The sequence below is a fragment of the Rhamphochromis sp. 'chilingali' genome, assembly GCF_963969265.1.
Source record: "Rhamphochromis sp. 'chilingali' genome assembly, chromosome: 21".
Taxonomy (NCBI): domain Eukaryota; kingdom Metazoa; phylum Chordata; class Actinopteri; order Cichliformes; family Cichlidae; genus Rhamphochromis; species Rhamphochromis sp. 'chilingali'.
The window spans coordinates 14029553-14049732 of NC_137949.1; the positions used below are offsets into that span (position 1 = coordinate 14029553).

Below are 20180 nucleotides of genomic sequence, written 5' to 3' on the forward strand. Positions count from 1 at the left end.
ATAAAAAATAGGGAACCACCCCTCACGCTCCACCTCATGATGCTTAATCAACGTAATCAACCTTAATTTGATGCAGTGTGAAAAAAAATGCACAGAAATCAATTATTTTTCAAGAAATATTAAATAGATTCAACATCTTTCTTCAACAAAATTGCAGACTGCACAGATGGTACCTTCCCAAAGGAAAATGTACTATAGCTTACTAGGGTATATATATTAGACTTAATAGTCACTATATACAGTAATTGACTTCTATTCATTTTACATCAAATTAAAACTTTGGGTGTCAGATAATTATTTATTAAAAGCTAGACATTTTAAATGAGAATAAGAAAGAAAAGTATGTCTTTGTGCCCCCTTTTCCCAGTTAATGCCCTATCGGCCCCCCTGGCTAAACTTTGCTAGATCCGCCCCTGCACAGTTACCAGCCGTCAGCTACGTAGAAAAAGATCCTGGTGTAGAAAGAAATATTAAATCAATTCTAACAACAGCTTATCAAGCTTAAACGTGCTGCTGTTGTTCAGCCGCTGGTTTGCTCTTTCTGGCGCAAAGTGGACCAAAAACAAACAAGAGAGACTCGCGACAGAAAAGCCGATCAGCTGATCATTAGCAGTTTCACGATTGAAGTAGCAGCCGGAGAGCGAGAGGCAGTCGCTCGTTAAGCTTAACGTGGGAATGCTTTACAAACATTCAGAGATGGACTTACACACTTGCTTTACTTCTCTCGGGGATAACTTTGTCGGAGATGAAATGCCAGGTTGCTAGCGAAGCTCCAAATGCTATCCAGACCACCGACAGGTCCCGCATGCCACAGCTGCTCTATCACGTGATGCATACTGCTCCGACGTTCTGAGGCGAGTTACGGCGTGTTGCAAGTTTTGTGAGGTGCTTTCGTGATATTTAATGGATCGGATTACATTTTTTATTTTTCTCCGATATCCGATCCAGTAATTTAGGTCAGTATCGGACCGATACGTAATATCGGATCGGTCCATCTCTAGTTACAACGTTGTTGTCTTTTATGTGCTGCTATAGGTATTGTCATGCACATCATGTGAGCTTTGTGCGGCTTATAAACATTGGCATTATTCTAATATAATGTGTGTCTCTGTGTTTGCACATGTAGTGATGTGAGAAACAGTTTGGCTCTTGTGAAAATTTCAGGCCTAGTTGGTGATAATTGAATCAGATAAGAGTCACCATTGAACACTGGCATGCTTTTGTACTGTCAAAAGCCAAAGGTGCTTTAAATCAGGATGTAAACACATGAGTAACACTTGAGTGTACAAGTCATTGACTCACTTTGTAGTGAGCTCAGCAACTAATATTCACTTGTTTATATGATGTTATATAAAGGTGAGGGACTGATGCTTTAATGGTCAAAGAAAAGACATGTTTGAGTATTTCTCTCAGTGAGTATTAAAGATAATTGTATTAATCACTCCAAGTTTGGAAAGAGTTTAGCATTTCAGAATTTCTTAGTCTTGAAAGTCTTGAATTGTGTACAGTACATTGTGTATTGGCATGAACAAAATTTCTGGACCTACCTTAGAGATATTTAAAGTCTTGAGTGAGTCAATAAAATAATATTCCTATATTGATATATATGATGAAAAATGCTGATGTTTTTATTTTTTATCCTGATGTATTTAATTGGTTTTTGACAAGCATTTAAACCTCTGACCTAAATCTGAATAAAAAAAGAACTAATATAAGACAGATTTAGTTTAAAGTATGTGTGTGTCTTACTGTAGTGCTCATAGCATGCTACCATTGCCAGATCAGCTGTCCACATCCCACTAAATCACTGACATCAAAACGTGGTTCTGTGTTTAGAAAAGCAGTCTATGGGGAGCTTATGAAACATTATTCACGCTCCTATAAACGTCTATATGCAAAACAGGTTTTGTAGGTGTTTCACTGGTTAAGAAAATGTAATCCCCTGTCTTCCTGTTAATCCAATTGGTTCCAGGAGGATCCTTTCATTCTCTACAGGGAAGTTTGAACTCAGGGTCATGTTGTTATGCGATGCAGTGAATTCTCCCAGAAATATTGAAAGTCAGGGCCCGCAAGCCAAATCTGTCACCGTGAACTGATATGAATCATATATTTTAATTGCTTTCTTGTGACTTTTTCTTTGGCCAGACTGCAGCGTTAAAAAAACAAGAGAAAAAAAAAAGAAAATCAGGCCAGGTATTACATTAAACTGAACCAAGAGGTTCTTATAACAAATTAGGGTCTGAAATGTCCTCAGTTTACTTTTTTATTAACTGTGCATTTTGTCAAATTAATGATTTGAGTCAACAGCTTCAGTATTAACTGCAGATTTGATTTGGAGATCAAACTTAATGTTAATGGACATGCAGAAACATATAAATGAACCCAGTGCTTGCTTACAAATGCTATATGTCTTGGTTTATTGGTTTTGCTGTAGTTTAATTTTGTCTCTTTGTCTCTTCCCCTTCTTGTCTCTAACATAGTAACTAGTCGTCCTTTGTTCCCACTTCCTGCTGTATTTGAGTAATTCTTTTTTCTTTTGTGTCTTACTTAATTTAATCCATTCTTTTGTTTCTTTTATTTCCTCCTGTGACTCCTTGATTGTTTTCACCTTGCCTTGTTTCTACGATAGATGAGAGTGTGTGTGTGTGTGTGTGTGTGTGTGTGTGTGTGTGTGTGTGTGTGTGTGTGTGTGTGTGTGTGTGTGCGCGTGCGTGCGTGCGCAGTCCCAGTGTACCAACTTACACACTTTGAAGTGCACTCCTTCAGAGACCTTGAGGGCTTAGGGCTGTCCTAATGTCAAATGACATTTGGAGGCCTGTATATAAACTTGCCATGCCCAAGGGAGTTATTCACACTTTACAGCATTGTGATGTTAAACACAAAGTTACAGAAGGATGAAAATATTAGGAGAAAATGTAATTAATGCAGATTCTAACAAAACAAAATTCATTAGTTAATAATTACTTGTTGGCACCTCTGTAGGACAATAACCTGGTAGGCAGTCCCTTAGTGTATCTTTGCAGTGTTTGAAGAAAAATACCCTCAAAATAAAATTAAATAAACTGTTCCAAAACCACAATGCATGAAACAAAGTCAATGACCAGGTCCTTTTGGAGCAACACATATGCAGGCATAAGATTTTAAATACATTTTCTTGAATAACAAACAAATACACTGCAAGTGCACTAAAAAATGAAATATGTAAATAAAAGAAAGCTAAGCAAGATCAAATCTGATGGGAATTCAAATGAAACATTTAACAAAGCATCAAGAAAAGCATGCTAAACAAACTTACATAACAAGACCTCCAGTGAACCCACTGTATTCTTCTGAAAAAGTTTTCTTTTGGCTGCTAATGTGGATATTACCACTTTACTCGTGCACATATAGGATAGATTGCATTTAAAACACCACCAATTAAAGAAAAAGTTGCATGCACAGCATCTACACATGTGTCATCCTGTGTTGTGTTACAGGAATTACTGTGCGATTTTATTCAAGTATTGATTGTGTTATAGACAAACCCTTACTACAGCCAAAATAAGTTAAAACCACTAAGTCAAATCTGTGCAAGTATCCATTCTTGAACTCGAGCTTTCAAGGGTTAATTCACCGTTTCCAAGCTGACCCCAACCAAAAAGGTTGCGTCTATTGTAGTATTAAATGGGTTACATGCAAGCTCTTGTGATATTGGATCCATCTACAGCAGAATTATTATCTTCACAAGCCACAGTTGCACAAGAAATTAGCTTCAGCTGTTCAGAGCCAAGTGAGGCGGTGGTGCAGCTGTATGTTTCACTTGGAAGCATTTAGATACCATTTTCTCTTGTAAAATAATACATTTTCTCCTGTGGTTCAGCTCAGGAGTATGTTCTGCTTGTCTGCTCTGCTTTGTCAGCTGACTCTGCCATGTTGTTTAATGCAACAGCTGTGAATGACTGCACTGTGCTGGCTGACAACCACCTCATGGCCCAGGGTCCTTTACTATATTTATGCTCCGGTTAAGAGAGCTGCTTAATTAGGTCTATAGTGAATGTAAAAAAACAAAACAAAAAGAATATAGGCAAACTATTGACATTACTGGTCTTCTTCAATTAGCATCATATTATAAATTATCAATATGAAGAACATTTCAGTCTCTGGTAAGCATGAGCTTATGATGTTTATCTTTTGGGCATTCATGTAGAAAGCAGAGATAGGTATAAATAACATGTTAGCTCCCGATAATACCTTCTAATGCTATACCGACCAAAAACTCAGAAGAGGTTATTTGAATTTACAGGAATGTGGGAATGGAAACTGTACCACTAATAATGTAGACTTCCTTATAGCGAGATTATTGTCAATTTCAAATGTATTCAAATGCCATCAAAGAAAAATCTTCAGTAAGAAACCATTTAAAATACAAGAGTTGATTTCTTGAAATATTAATAATTGATTTGTTTGCCAACAAATACTGTATTTCCTGTGCTATTAAAAGCTGTTTACTTCAAATCCATTGTATTGTCACTACAGTGGTCCCTTGTTTATCGCGGGAGTTACGTTCAAAAAATAACCCGCGATAGGTGAAATCCATTAAGTAGCCAGCTTCATTTTTTTTTTTTTTTTTATAATTATTATAGATGTTTTAAGGCTACACACTTTATACACTTTCCTCAGACAGGCATGGACATTTTCATACTTTTCTCTCTTGTTTAACACCCTCAAAGTTCAATTCAATTCAATTCTTTATTTATTTGTCACATGTACTTATAGCTGGTACAACATACAGTGGAATGTTTTTCCTGGCTAAAAAAGTACTCCCCCCGACTGTGCAGACATGCTAAAAAGGATTTTACATAAACTAAAAAATAGTTTATGTAACCGTCCATAAAGAAGACCAGAGTCCAGCATCTTAGAGTGGCGTCTAGGTTTCAGTGGTTGTTTACCCTTTTTCAGCTTCAGCTGAATTGAGACTGTTCGCAAAGTTGCATTGCCATATAGCGCATTTATAAATACTTTTTATAAATGTACTTCATGGAAAAATAAGTTCAGTATTATCGAATGAAACAAAAGATCAAACCCTGTTTTCAGGTCCAGAACATGGAAACAGACAAGCTGACTGTTTGGTTTCACTTAATGCGCCTTATAATCCGAAAAATACGGTAACTTCTACCCTCCCTCCTCTAGCATGTCCAGATGTCCAACTTTTTGTGCGATGTTAGCATCTTCCTCCATCTTTTGGGTGCTACCTTTGACAGTGCAAAATGTTACGTCGACACTGTTGTGTTTGTTGGTGAGAAAACTTACAAACATACAGTTCAGCACTTCAGAGTCACACTGCTAGCAATCGAAGCTTTATTTAAATTTGACAAGCTGAACGCATTTTGTACTGTACAGGAGACACAGCACGGAGGAGATTGATTGACAATGGCCTACAGCCAATCAGGATGCAGAATACAATGCACTGTAAAAAAACAAAAACAAACAAACAAAAAAGCATGCAAAATTCCACAAAAAAAAATTCTCAGAAACAGCGAGGCCGTGAAAAGTTAACCGTGTTATAGCGAGGAACCACTGTATTGAACATTTACCAAACAGGCATTTGCTCTTGTCTCTACAATCCAACTGTCCCGCGGAGCTAGAACTGCAGATTTCATGTCCTCTGTTGACTTGTTTGATCGGAAAAAGTAGTCTAAAAAGTGCAACATGTACAGCATATCTACATTAATAAACACTTCTAACGGTAACGTGCCAAAACGTATGCATATGCTTAGAGACACTTATAATGGACAACGTTTTTCTTTAACCATAATTAAGCCATCCATCCACTTTTTAACACGTATCTGGAAACAAGTTATAAAAGCAAACTGGTGGATATTGATGCATCCTCAACTTACCCAAGTTATATTCTTTCCAGCATGTCCTTATTCCGGCTCACATTCTTCTCAGAGTTGGACATGCGCTAAACACCTCAACCCTAAGACACCAAAACTAGCTCCAGCAGTTCTGCCCCATCTCTAAGGCACAGACACCCTTTACAGAGAGTCTATCCACAATCTTATTCTTTCCATCAAAATCCACAGTTCATAGCCACAGATACACAATTCGACAGCTTTGACTTCACCACAATAGACCAAAACAACATTTGTACCTCTGGAGACTCTGTGCCAGTGTATTAAAGTTACTTATGTCTGTGAAGGTTCTCAGTTAAAGTTACTTGCACTTATATTTGGGATAGTCTGCCTGTTTTTATAACTTTTCACTTTCTTACTCCAAACCTCTAATAAAATTGTGGTAAATAAAAATATCTCATTAATGGGAGGTTTGTGAAAAAAGCTACACCCCTTCCTTACACTCAGGCCTTATAGTTTACAGTCTTAGTTTTTGGAAAGACTTTGTGACAGTAACAGAAAGGTCCCGCCCTCCTTTGAAAACTTAAAATTTGTATTCATCCAATTACTAAGTCATCCCCAACTGGCATTTAAGATTTAACTGTGAACAATGGAAGAAACAAAAGTGAAATTTCTTTCCTCTCCCATCCTGTATTAACTATTGATCTCTCTTCTTTCTGACATGCCAGGTTGTGGAGTTCCGTCTCCTACTGTTTCAGAGTTGCTTGCAACTTGTCATATATGTTAAATGGCAGGAAGCAAAACGATGCAGGGCAAAGAGGATGGCACGAAGGAGGAGATTAAAATCAAAGAAAAAAATCTAATTTTACACAGCTGTCTGGAGGAAGCACACTCTTTCTGCTTTGTTTCATCTTGTTTCCTTCACATGCGATGGTATGTCACGTAGAATTGTTCTCACACTCCTCCCATGTGAAGTGACAATGCCTTTGATGACTAGTTCTACTTTGGTTTCATCTGACCACATGACATTCTCCCAATCCTCTGCTGTATCATCCATGTGCTCTCTGGCAAACTTCAGACGGGCCTGGACATGCACTGGCTTCAGCAGCGGAACACGTCTGGCACTGCGGGATTTGATTCCCTGCCGTTGTAGTGTGTTACTGATGGTGACCTTTGTTACTTTGGTCCCAGCTCTCTGCAGGTCATTCACCAGGTCCCCCCGTGTGGTTCTGGGATCTTTGCTCACCGTTCTCATGATCATTTTGACCCCACGGGATGAGATCTTGCGTGGAGCCCCAGATCGAGGGAGATTATCAGTGGTCTTGTATGTTTTCCATTTTCTGATGATTGCTCCCACAGTTGATTTTTTCACACCAAGCTGCTTGCCTATTGTAGATTCACTCTTCCCAGTCTGGTGCAGGTCTACAATACTTTTCCTGGTGTCCTTCGAAAGCTCTTTGGTCTTGGCCATGGCGGAGTTTGGAGTCTGACTGTTTGAGGCTGTGGACAGGTGTCTTTTATACAGATGATGAGTTCAAACAGGTGCCATTCATACAGGTAACGAGTGGGGGACAGAAAAGCTTCTTACAGAAGACGTTACAGGTCTGTGAGAGCCAGAGATTTTCCTTGTTTGAGGTGACCAAATACTTATTTTCCACCCTAATTTACATATAAATTCTTTACAAATCCTACCATGTGAATTCATGGATTTTTTTTTCACATTCTGTCTCTCACAGTTGAAGTGTACCTCTGGTGCAAATTACTGACCTCTGTCATCATTTTAAGTGGGGGAACTTGCACAATTGGTGGCTGACTAAATACTTTTTTGCCCCACTGTAGATAAAAAAAACCCACTAAGACAGGTTATAGTTAACGTTAATTAAACTGTATGCCTGTTAAATCTTAACTTAGTAGCATGAAAAAGGCAGTCCTACATTGTGCATTTCTGAGTATAAATCAACCTTTTTGAATCTGAATTTGATTAATCTCAAGTGAAAGACTTGGTTGTTCGTGCTTTAGTCACTATGGAAAACCAAGTTAGTCTGCTGTCAGTTTTGGTCAAGTTTGCAATTCTGTACAGTCTTTTTTTGATAATATGGAGATAAAGAAATGTGATATATAAATAAAAATCATTCCTGTTGATGTTTACATGTTCAAAGGTATTTATTCAGGTGTAGCCTGACTCTTAATTTTGGTTCCCTTTAAGCTTTGAGGTTTTCAGCATCACATCATGGCTCTCCAAATTGCCCAGAGTGGAGTGTTAATATAATTTAGGAAATGCATTTAGAAAATTGCATTGCAGAAGTTATACATTAATTTGCAACCAATCAGTATCCTACAGTTGACTGCAATGTGTTACAAACTGGATGACAATTTTTTGCAAACCTTCACCGAGTCAGGCTGCAAATTTTTGGAGACAGTTTGGCTCCCACCAGGCAACCTCTGCAATCTCTCTGTGATCAAAAGAGGTTGTCGCAACTACTTGCTATCAGGTGCAGATAGCAATAACATGCAATGCAAACACTCCACATCAAATGATTTTTCCTAGTCACAAGGAGCCTGCCATCCTAGTTTTGCTCGAGTGTAACAAAAGCATCAAATAAACCATACATCATGCCCTCGTTCTAAAACTCATGAAGCCTTCTCTGGTCAGTGTTTTCTCTGCCTAATAGATCGCTCATGTTACACTGTTAAATACCAGTGACATAATTATAGTGCTGGCTGAAGATGCTGGACTTGTGATTACTTTTATATATGATCCTGTCTTTATACATATCAGCATGAATATGTAAGGTGATGTGATACTTTTGATTAGAAAGATGTGTGTGCACTAAAACATGTAATCACGTGATTAAATCATGTGAGTTCTTCTGTTAATGTGCAAATAACTGAGATAAATATGGATTTTTGCTTCTGCTTCTACTCTTAGCTTTTTATTTGATCTGAAAAAGAAATGACAAACATAAAAAACTTCCCTTTGACTTAAGATGGGAAAAAAGAATGATATCCAACATTAATCTTTAAAATAAACACACACAAATAGATATGTTTAATGTATAAAATTTAATGACTTCAAAGTTTTCATTCCCTCTTGTTTTAATGCACCCGACAAGCTTCTTAAATGTTCAATTCCCTGTCATGGTGATGGCGACACAGTAGTGCTCATCATGTCTGAGAACTAAAATAGCTGAGCTGTGTTTATGCTTACACTGCTTTTGTATTTCATTTGGTTTGTGACGACTAAGAAAAGGCAGAGAGAGAACACGACTCCCCCACAGATACAAACTTTATATCTATCTTTTCCATATGGGAGATCTTAATATCTTGAGATCTTTATTGTTGAGTTGGGATTTTCAGAGTGAGACCTTTGGGCCCTCTTTTCATGCAGGCACCCTGTGCCAGGGACTGCTTTGTGCCAGTAAAGCAAAAGTTTCTTGATGAGCAGCGATATTTTCAAAACGCTGAACAGCTTGTGCCTTTTTGGTGGGTGGTTGATTTGACCTGGGCAAATGTGCGGCACGTGACGTACTGCATTGGTTGCATGCTGGTGGCAAAGGGACAAAAAAATCTTACCTATACAATCTCAAGATGCTGGCAGTGTTACCTCTTGCTAACATGCATGTTTCTCTGTGATAACTGGCTATCCGTCCACGTGGTAAGCTATTAAGAACCACGCGGTGATCACACCAGAAGCGACTGGTTATGCCTTGTGTGTTAGACAAAGCATGTGGCAGTTCACACTTTTCACAGGCCTGTGACACTCATTAAAAATGGAAAAGGTAAATAGAGTGAATACTGTGAAATGATAAAATGATAAAGAAATTAATCCAGCGAATGAAACCATTTGGGGGTAAAAGGAGAAAAAAAAATTCAAAACATAGGTGAGGTAAGGTACTCTACCGGGCTAAAGATTATGCTAAGACATTTTTTAGATCGGGTTTGATAGTTTAGGATGTGACAAGAAGAGGGAGCCAATAAGGAAATACTAATATAAGTGAAATAAGGTTGTTTTTTTTAAACTTGAAAAACAGTGAATAGCAGGCAGATCTGCTACTGTATCAACTTCACAGTTTGGTAATTTTCATAATGGGGTTAGGAGGGATCAACTTATGTCCAGCTCTGCCCTGCTTTACTGTATTGTACTTGCTGAGCCCAAGTGTGAGACAAAGAAACAAAAATGAAGCTGGTTTACTACAGGCACAGATTGTAAACACTCAAAGGTTGGGAAAGAAGCTTGTTTGGTATCTTCTTCCATAACAGGGAGGGTAGTCGAAAGGGAAATTTTCCTCCAAACCAGTTTCTCTTATACAGGTTAACTTGATTCTGCAGGTCTCCCACCCCAGGGTTTTCCAAGGCCTCTGGTATCTGCACAGTGGAGAGCTGGGAAAACAAAACAGGTTTCCACACAGAAACAAGAGCACAGAGCAGATAAGCCAAAATACACTAACATTTAGCAATGCAACAATATCATGTTAACTGAGGGAAATCCTTAAGGAGCTTCTGGTAATCAACAGGCTCGACACAGGTGAGTAATTAATTCGTGAATAAGAGTGAGGGGGTGGCGGTCCGGAGTACATGGGAACCATGGCAACACTGGTGGAAATCTGGACACTGTAAATAATAGTCATGGCGGTGTCCAAGTTGGCAAAGTTTCTTGCTTTAACTATATGAAAAGCATAAAGTGGGCGAGGCTAGTTTAACGTGCTTTATAGATGACTAACAAACTCATAGTAAGACAGAACAAACAGTAGTAAAACCAAATACAGTAAAAAACGAGAAGCTATCACAGATATGCCATTTACAGTAGTCTAAGAAATCCTCATCAAAAGTAACAAATTGACAATTAAGTGTAAGGTCTGTAAAGAATGTTGAGAAGACAGAAACCGTACAAACCACCAATTACTCCTGCTGGCTCACTTCTACCCTCACCCGAGCCCGCATCTGCACCATGCTGTTAGATCAGTTTACCCTCATTACCCTCAGGGATTTGGCTGACCCCTCAAATCGGAGAATCAATTGTCCTGAGGGTGTGAAACAGTGGGAGACTTTCCCTTTTCTTTTTCTCCAGTGCTGTGGGACAAGCAGTCCAGTAATGTCAGAAATGCTGAGTCAGTGCTTCAGTTTAAAAAGTTTGAAAGTCCTAATATTTTATTGTTGCATAGATTGACAATTGTAATGTTGTTATTCTCAGAGTGTAAATTAACCTTTTTATTTACTGTCAGAATATACTTCCCAAGGAGCAAATCTTTATAAATTTGTAAAAATAATGTTTCCGTTATTGCACGTGAAAAGACTACTTCATCGTTTTTCCAAAATATGCGATAATGAACAAAAGAGAACAAGAAAAGTATGGAAGGTAACAACCGACTTTATGGAATAAAAAATTTTGCTGTCAAAAATAATTTATACAGCAGGTAGAAAGAGTCCCTCCATCCCTTCGCCTGGCTCCATGTGCACACATACACACCCAACACACGTATGCACAGACTGAACACCCATCATGTTCAAGCACTCCCCACGCCACCCACACCGCATGCACACACACACACGCCAGTGTTTTCTGATGAATACAAAATGACATTTCAATTTGGCTTTTCCCTGTTGTGATGTTGTTGCACTTGCATACCAAATCAGCTCCTTCATTTATTTCCCAAATCTGCTCCTTTTTTTCTTTTCATCTCTTAAAATGAAGAAATGCAAATTGTAGTGAAAAAAAAAACAAATAACAAATGTTTCTAAATGCTAAATGTGAATGCGGGCATGTTATATAGCAAAAAGGTCTGCAGGGGAGATGATCTGCCAATCATCTGTGTATTTAGTTGCGGGCAAAAACAGCATTTTTATTTATTTTTTTTTTATTTTATCATCCTACAGAAATCATTAGAAAAAAAATGCCCATTGGAAACTTGAATAAAAGTCAGAATGCACTATTCATATGTGTATCAACAGGGATTACATACAGGATTCATCGATACACCTGAAACACCTGAGGTCTGCAAAAGTGTTTCCTCCTGTCTGATTTCTTTTTTTTTTTAAAGCATATTTTTCACAGTTATCATTTTGTATTTACTCAAGTTATCTATGTTCTAATATTAAAATGTGCTTGATGACCTAGTATATTTAAGTGTAGCAAAACTAAGACATCAGGAAGAGAGTAAATACTTTTTCACAGGACTGCACATCTGAATAAATCAGACTCATTTTGGAGGCAAATGCTGTGGATAATTTAAATTCAGCTCTTTGGTCGCCAAACCTGAGGAGTAAAAATAGTATTGGAAACCTTAATTATTGAGATGAAAATATTCTGTTTTGGGAAAGTGTGACAGTGTGTATCACACGGAAGGATTAATGAATTCATTCCACTAATTTTCATCTAAAATTTCATGCGTTAAGTTAATAAGCGAATAGATTTTTTTGCCACTGTGAGCCAATGCAGTGACTTTGAATGACTCTTGAATAGCATGGATGCATGACTTTACTCTCCCCAGGCAAGAGCATCATTAAAAAAGTATTCGGTTACATCTTAAAAAAGGTGAGTATCTGCCTCCAAGACACTGAAATATTTCATGAATTGAAATGAACTCTGAGATCTGCTGAATATTACTAAATGAAGAAACACTGTTAGATGGTTATAAATAGTGTAGGCTGTGACAAAGCAGGGTTACTAAATATTACTAAATATTTGCACACACTTGTTTGTTCTTAGTCTATTAACATTTCTTTAAACACATAGTTGCAATGTCTACAAACTTAAATTTGCATACAAGCTAATACCTACTTAATCAAACAGTTGCTGGCTCTTTTGAGACAAGAATATTTATGCTTATTAAATTTAATAGAAGATAATATTTTAATTTTTTTTTCCTTTACATTTTCATACATTTAAAGCTAAGTTGGAAGAACTTTTTTCTTAACCCTGTGTGTGCGCAAATGGATTGGCTATACAAACTGTGTGTGTGTGTGTGTGTGTGTGTGTGTGTGTGTGTGTGTGTGTGTGTGTGTGTGTGTGTGTGTATTTATTTCTCAGCCTGCCCAAAATCAGTACCGGTATCAGCACCCTCACCAATCACTGCCTGTTGTTCAGGGTAAAAAGTCGAACCAGTAAGTGTCCACCATTTACAATAAAATAGCAGCCAATCAGAGTAGGTTTTTGTATGAAATGGCATCCAGATGACTCAGCTGGAACATCTGAATGGGAAATCATAAAAAGACACAGGACTTCAGGTCTAAATCCTTTGTTAGTCAAGCATGATTCAATCAGTGAACCAGTCATATTATTATTCAGACTATTCTTTCCTATAGTATGAATTATTAATTTGCATCCCAAAATTACTAATTCCTTCACTCTGTTACCTACAAAGCATTTTCTTGTGGCTATATGAGTGATTTTACCTGCGGATAGTTTCTATAACGTCAGTTTTTTGTAAGATAATATATATACGTAACACTATGAAAACACCACTACACACACAACTGTATTCATGTGCATAAAAGTAAATTACTATGCAGAAAAATGTTCCCCATCAGCTTTAAAAGGATCCATTTCACTGCTGCAGATCAATGACCGTTTTCTGCAGTCAGTCAGTTTTGCTCATTTTAAATACTTTATACACTGTTTTATGTCCAGATTATATTCCATAAATTATATGCTTGTAGTAGCTTTCCTGTGGAGACCACATATCTCTGAAAATGCTTTTGTTCATGAGCTTAGAAACATGCAGCTACATCTTGACTTTTAAAAATAACATTAAAATAAATCAATAACAAATGATGTCATGTCTTTATATCTTACTGGGAAAATATGCAAATAGAAATAGAAACAGAAAACAGTGTCTATATGATTCTTGCTTAAAAATGAAGCCGCTGCCAATAAGATGCTTTTTACCTACTTTTGTTCACATATGTTTTTATAACCTATATATTAAATGGAATGACTGGCAAGCCAAAAAAAAAAAAAGAGAAAGCCATCAAATCGTAAAGTTTTGGTTGACAGTTATTTATATGTTTAGAGCACTGGCATTCAATCTGTCAGTCTCACCACCATCCAGTTGTGTCTAAATCGTTTACCCAGCCAGTCAGTCCTTCACAGAGCTACTCAATTAGAGGACCAGCCAGCTGCTGAGTCAGTGACTCAGCCAAACAGTTGCCTCAGATAGTCAACCAACCAGTCAGTCAATTACACATTAAAGCACAGGGCTATGGTGCGTAAGTATGTGTGTGATATAGTGATTCTATAGATGCCCTGCTTAATTTAGCAAGTCCAATAAATTCCATGCTTCACCGACTGCAAAGTGAAAGCCTTGAAGGCATATATATCCACGTACACAGTTTTCAAAGGTCATCATAAAGAATGAATCTCCATGCAGTCCACTGCTCACACATAATCTGTTAATACATGGGTGTAACAAATTGAAATTATACTCGATGTTATAGATACAAAGCTGTTTGGTATTCAGAGGCCAATGCACTCAGGCAAAATAAAGGTTGATTACATTCACTTGGTGTGCCGGTACCTGATTGAATTGCAAAAATATAATCCAGCACGACTTTGAATCCTGAGAAACATTAAAGATAAGCTACTCAACATTAACGTCATCTACTTATTAGTGCAGTTTGATTTCTAGTTATTGTTACACTTGCTGTCTGGCCAAATGCAAATGAAGTTTGCAACATGAGATGCTGTTGCAGTGGGTTTCTACTCTGATTCTATTAGACTTTAATAACCATAGTCTTTAATCTCCCTTTTCATTATTTGTTTCAAAGGGTAGAGAATGTCTCCAAAGAAGACATGGGCAAGAAGAGAGATTGAAAATCTCCTGCAACATGTTTTTGTAGTACATATCCTAATCTAAATCACACATGCAGTTTTTGTTTCTGCTTTGGTGCTCGGTTTATAATCCCACCACTACCCTCTGGACAGCTCCAAGGCCAACTTTTCTTGGACTTGGCACAACTGTGCTCTCGAAATTCAGGTCTTGGGTTCCTGTAGTAGTATTTTTCCAAATTTTCCCTTTGACACTTCATGTCTTCTCTGAATATATCAACCATTTGCTCAGCTTTCTGTAGGTTCAACTGGCTCTTTTCAAAATGCAGTATTTACTGTTAAATTTCTGCAAGTGCAAGAAAAGACCATATACTTTGCATGCAGCATGATCTTTTACATTGGAAAACAGGTCCTCAGAATCGTATTGTAGTTGGAACCAGTGGTTTTAGAGAGATTGTGTTTTTGCACACTGTGGCGGAGGCGTGGCCCCGGGCGCAGCTGCAGGGGAGGAGTGCAGCAGAAGGCTCAACAGGGCGGCGCTGCGAGGCCGGTAAGAACAGCTGATGGTGTTTATGTACTGATGATGGTCTCCCTCCGCTGTGTTTATAGTGAGACGGGGAGGGGCGGCCAGAGGAGAGATCAGCTGGGCTCGTGAGCTGTCAGACTGTACGACTGAGTCAGCTGTCAAAACTCAACACTCAAAGCTTCAATAAATGTGGAAGTTGGCAGTACATACCTGTGTGTGCGTGTGTCTGTGCCTGGTGTATTCCACAAGTGGTGCCGAAACCCAGGAAAGTGCCGGTGGGGGAATGTCCGACCCACAGGCCGCGCCACCCGCCCAGCCTCTGCAATTCTTGGCGCAGATGCTGGCGGAGATGGCGACGATGAGCCGGGATCAGGCGGCCGACCAGCGTGCCCACCTGGCCGCGCTGCAGGAGCAGACGGACCGACAGACGCAAATTCTGGAACGGCTGGTCGGGGCCGCTGCCACGCCGAAGCCCTCGCCACTGTCGGTGGCGGTGCCCCGGATGGGGGACGGGGACGACCCACAAATTTTTTTGGAGACCTTCCGTGCCACGGCGGAGGCTTGCCAATGGCCGCGGGAGGAGTGGGCTCCGCGGCTGCTCCCCCTGCTGTCTGGGGAGGCACAAACAGCGGCCCTGAGTCTGCCTCCGGCGTCGAGGAGCAGCTTCCCGGACGTGAGCCGGGCGGTGGTGGACAGGCTGGGGCTCACCGCCGAAGACCATCGCCGGCGGTTCCGGGCCTGTCGGCTGGCTACAACGGACCGACCATTCGCCTGGGCCCGGCAGCTGCGCGACGCGGCGGTGCGCTGGCTGCAACCGGGGGCATCGGAGGGCGAGACGAAGCTGGTGGACAAGGTGGTGCTGGAGCAGTTCACGGAGGGGTTGCCAGCGGAGACGGCGAGATGGGTCCGGTGCCACCGGCCCGCAAGCTTGGAGGTAGCGGTGACGCTGGCGGAGGACCACCTTGCCGCTGGAGCAGGGGAACCCGGGGACGCCGGACGGAGGCCGAACAAACAGGCCCCAGTGCCGGCCCCGAGGCGCCGTGTGCCGGCACCAGGGCAGGCCGAGCGGCTGCCGGCGCTGAGCCCCACTAACCCTTTCGCGGCGTTGGTGCCGTCCAGGGGAGCCGAGCCAAGTGGAGCCGCCCCCGAGCCACGGAGAGCAGCACAGACGCCGGGGCCGGAGTGTTGGAAGTGCGGGCAGCCGGGGCACCTGAGGAGGGATTGTCCGCTTATGGAAGTGGGGCAGGTGTTCCGCGTTGCTGGCGCCCCAGCACCCTCCCCCGGTCCAGGAGGGACATACAGTATTCCGGTAAGGACTCGAGGGGGTATACGCCAGGCGTTGGTGGACACGGGCTGCACGCAGACCCTCGTACACCAAAGCTTGGTTCGCCCCGGGGCATTGCTGGAGGCAGAATGGGTGGAGGTGAGGTGTGTGCATGGTGACGTTCACAGGTATCCCATAGTGCCGCTGTTATTAAAGTATAAGGGCAAAATGCATAGAGTAACGGCGGCGGTTAGCCCGCGCCTGTCGCACCCCCTGATTCTGGGTACCAATTGGCCGGGGTTTCATCAGCTACTGGGGCAGTACGCGGGGGTGCGATCACGACCGGAAGCGGGGTGTAGCGTGTGCGCGGCATTCAGCGGTGACGCGGGGTCGTCCGACACCGACTCCGGGGGGGAGGAGCCGGCGGGTCCCTCACGGGACGTCCCGCCGGCCCCGGAAGTGTCCCCCATGGGTGATTTCCCACTGGAGCAGTCTCGTGACGGCACCCTACGCTCAGCCTTTGACCAAGTGATGGCTATTGATGGTCACGTGGTGCGCCCTGAGGCCGCGCAGACCTACCCGCGTTTCGTCTTATTAAACGACCGGTTATATCGAGTGAGTCGTGACACTCAGACCGAGGAAACACACACCCAGTTGTTGGTGCCGCAGGGCCGCCGGGAAACTCTTTTCCAGGCGGCCCACTATAACCCCATGGCAGGGCATATGGGCTACGAGAAAACTCTGGAGCGAATAACGGCCCGATTTTATTGGCCGGGCATCCGAGCGGATGTGCGCCGCTGGTGCGCGTCCTGCCCGGACTGCCAACTTGTTAACCAGCCGGCCATACCGAAGGCGCCGCTGCGCCCTCTCCCCCTCATTGAGGTCCCGTTTGAGCGCATCGGCATGGACCTCATCGGGCCGTTTCACCGGAGTGCACGCGGCTACCGCTTTGTGTTGGTCCTGGTGGATTACGCAACGCGGTACCCGGAAGCAGTTCCGCTGCGCACCATCTCTGCAAAGAGTGTGGCGCAGGCACTGTTTCAGGTCATCTCCCGAGTCGGAATCCCGAAAGAGATACTGACTGACCAGGGCACGTCGTTTATGTCTCGTACACTGCGGGAACTGTACGAATTACTGGGGATTAAATCTATTCGGACCAGCGTCTACCACCCTCAGACTGACGGGCTGGTGGAGCGGCTGAATAAGACTTTAAAGTCCATGATTCGGAAGTTCATTAACGAGGATGAACGCAATTGGGATCACTGGCTAGACCCTCTGTTATTCGCAGTGCGGGAGGTGCCCCAGGCCTCCACGGGATTTTCTCCCTTTGAACTGCTGTTCGGCAGGAGGCCACGTGGGGTGCTCGACCTGATTAAAGAAAACTGGGAGGACGGTCCGAGCCCTGCCAAAAATGAGATTCAGTACGTGTTGGACCTGAGAGCAAAACTCCACACTTTGGGGAGGTTGTCACGGGAGAATTTGCTCCAGGCTCAGCAGCGTCAGCAACGCCTGTATGACAGAGGGGCTAGGCTCAGGCAATTCTCACCGGGAGATAAAGTGCTTGTGTTACTCCCTACTTCCAGCTCGAAGTTGCTCGCCAAGTGGCAAGGACCCTTTGTGGTCACACGGCGAGTCGGGGACGTGGACTATGAGGTCGCTCGGTCGGACAGGGGAGGAGCCACGCAGATTTATCACCTCAATCTCCTCAAACTGTGGCGAGAGGTTGAAACCGCTTCTCTGGTGAGCTTGGTGAAGGAGAGAGATGAGTTGGGGCCTGAGGTGCCAAATTCTATCATTCCCGCCTCCCTCCCTTGTGATGACCATCTCACACAGGCCCAGAGAGCGGATGTTGTCGCGTTGCAACAGCGTTTTGCGGACGTGTTCTCCCCCCTGCCCGGCCGGACGTCCCTCATCGAGCACCATTTCGTGACGCAGCCTGGCGTGACGGTGCGTTCACGGCCCTACAGGCTCCCGGAGCACAAGCGAAAAATCGTGCAGAGGGAATTGGCGGAAATGCTGAGGATGGGAGTAATAGAAGAGTCGCACAGCGCCTGGTGTAGCCCCATCGTTCTGGTGGCGAAGAAGGATGGGTCTATACGGTTCTGTGTCGACTATCGCAGGGTGAACGAAGTGTCACGCTTTGATGCCTACCCCATGCCTCGGGTCGACGAGCTCCTGGACCGGTTAGGCACGGCCCGCTTTTTCACGACACTGGACTTAACCAAGGGCTATTGGCAGATTCCCTTGTCTGCCGAGGCCAGGGAGAAAACGGCCTTCTCCACTCCGTACGGTTTGTACCAGTTCGTGACACTTCCGTTCGTGACACTTCCGTTCGGCCTGTTCGGGGCCCCGGCCACTTTCCAGCGTCTCATGGACCGGGTACTGCGTCCGCACGCAGCGTATGCTGCCGCCTACCTGGATGACGTGATCATCCACAGCGACACCTGGGCGGAGCATGTGCTGCGGGTGGCCGCGGTCCTGGAGTCCCTGAGGGGGGCGGGGCTCACGGCCAATCCGAAGAAGTGCGCGGTTGGACGGAGGGAGGTGCAGTATCTGGGGTACCACCTGGGGGGCGGGCAGGTGCGTCCACAGGTGGAGAAGACGGCGGCTATCGCATCCTGCCCGCGCCCCAGGACGAAAAAGGAGGTGAGACGGTTCTTGGGGTTGGCGGGTTACTATCGTCGCTTTGTGCCGGGGTTTGCGCAGCTAACCAGCCCCCTGACCGATCTCACTCGAAAGGGTGCCCCGGATCTGGTCCAGTGGACGGGGCCGTGCCAGGCGGCGTTTGTGCAGGTGAAAAAGGCTCTCTGTGGGGAGCCGCTGCTTCACACTCCTAACTTTTCCCTCCCTTTTGTTCTGCAGACTGACGCCTCGGACAGAGGGCTGGGAGCCGTTTTGTCCCAGCAGGTGAGGGGGGCTGACCGCCCTGTCCTATACATCAGCCGGAAGCTAGCGGAGCGCGAGCGCCGGTACAGCACCGTGGAGAAGGAGTGCCTGGCCATCCGGTGGGCGGTCGGCTCCCTGCGCTATTACCTCCTGGGACGCTCATTCACCCTCTGTTCGGACCACGCCCCGCTGCAGTGGCTCCACCGCATGAAGGATGCCAACGCCCGGATCACCCGGTGGTATCTGGCGTTGCAGCCCTTTAAGTTCAAGGTGATCCATAGGCCGGGGGCGCAGATGGCGGTGGCCGATTTCCTCTCTCGCTCGCGGGGGGGAGTTGGCTCGGCCGGACGGCTCCCCGGCCTCGAACGGGCGGTGGGGGTGTGTGGCGGAGGCGTGGCCCCGGGCGCAGCTGCAGGGGAGGAGTGCAGCAGAAGGCTCAACAGGGCGGCGCTGCGAGGCCGGTAAGAACAGCTGATGGTGTTTATGTACTGATGATGGTCTCCCTCCGCTGTGTTTATAGTGAGACGGGGAGGGGCGGCCAGAGGAGAGATCAGCTGGGCTCGTGAGCTGTCAGACTGTACGACTGAGTCAGCTGTCAAAACTCAACACTCAAAGCTTCAATAAATGTGGAAGTTGGCAGTACATACCTGTGTGTGCGTGTGTCTGTGCCTGGTGTATTTCACACACACATTGAACCAGGTGACTTCCTTCGGCAGATTTCTGATAAATGTTCTACAAAATGATATCACTAAAGTGACATGAAGTTACGACATGCGGGACTGTTTTCAGTGACATCACGCATCATCACATTTATGCCACAGCTTTGCCAGTGGACATAATATGCTCCTGGCATTTGAGCCTGCAAACCTGTTTGAATACTGGGCACATTCGACAAACCATCATAGC

The 20180-nt window shown here is 43.6% G+C and overlaps 1 protein-coding gene across 1 annotated transcript; it reads left to right on the top strand.

Moving 5' to 3' along the window:
* Nucleotides 1-15078: 15078 nt before the first annotated feature.
* LOC308389786 (uncharacterized protein) lies at nucleotides 15079-19946 on the top strand. Its single transcript, XM_080871312.1, has 2 exons — nucleotides 15079-16433; nucleotides 19251-19946. Exons 1-2 carry the CDS (start codon nucleotides 15312-15314, stop codon nucleotides 19737-19739), a joined length of 1611 nt encoding a protein of 536 aa, XP_080727438.1. The 5' UTR covers nucleotides 15079-15311; the 3' UTR covers nucleotides 19740-19946.
* Nucleotides 19947-20180: the final 234 nt, after the last annotated feature.

Bases quoted from the DNA above. Each gene is read 5' to 3' on its own strand.
- LOC308389786 (XM_080871312.1), top strand. From the start codon at position 15,312: ATGTGGAAGTTGGCAGTACATACCTGTGTGTGCGTGTGTCTGTGCCTG. The intron at 16,434-19,250 runs GTAAGGACTCGA...TTTGTTCTGCAG, and splicing joins GAGGGACATACAGTATTCCG to ACTGACGCCTCGGACAGAGG.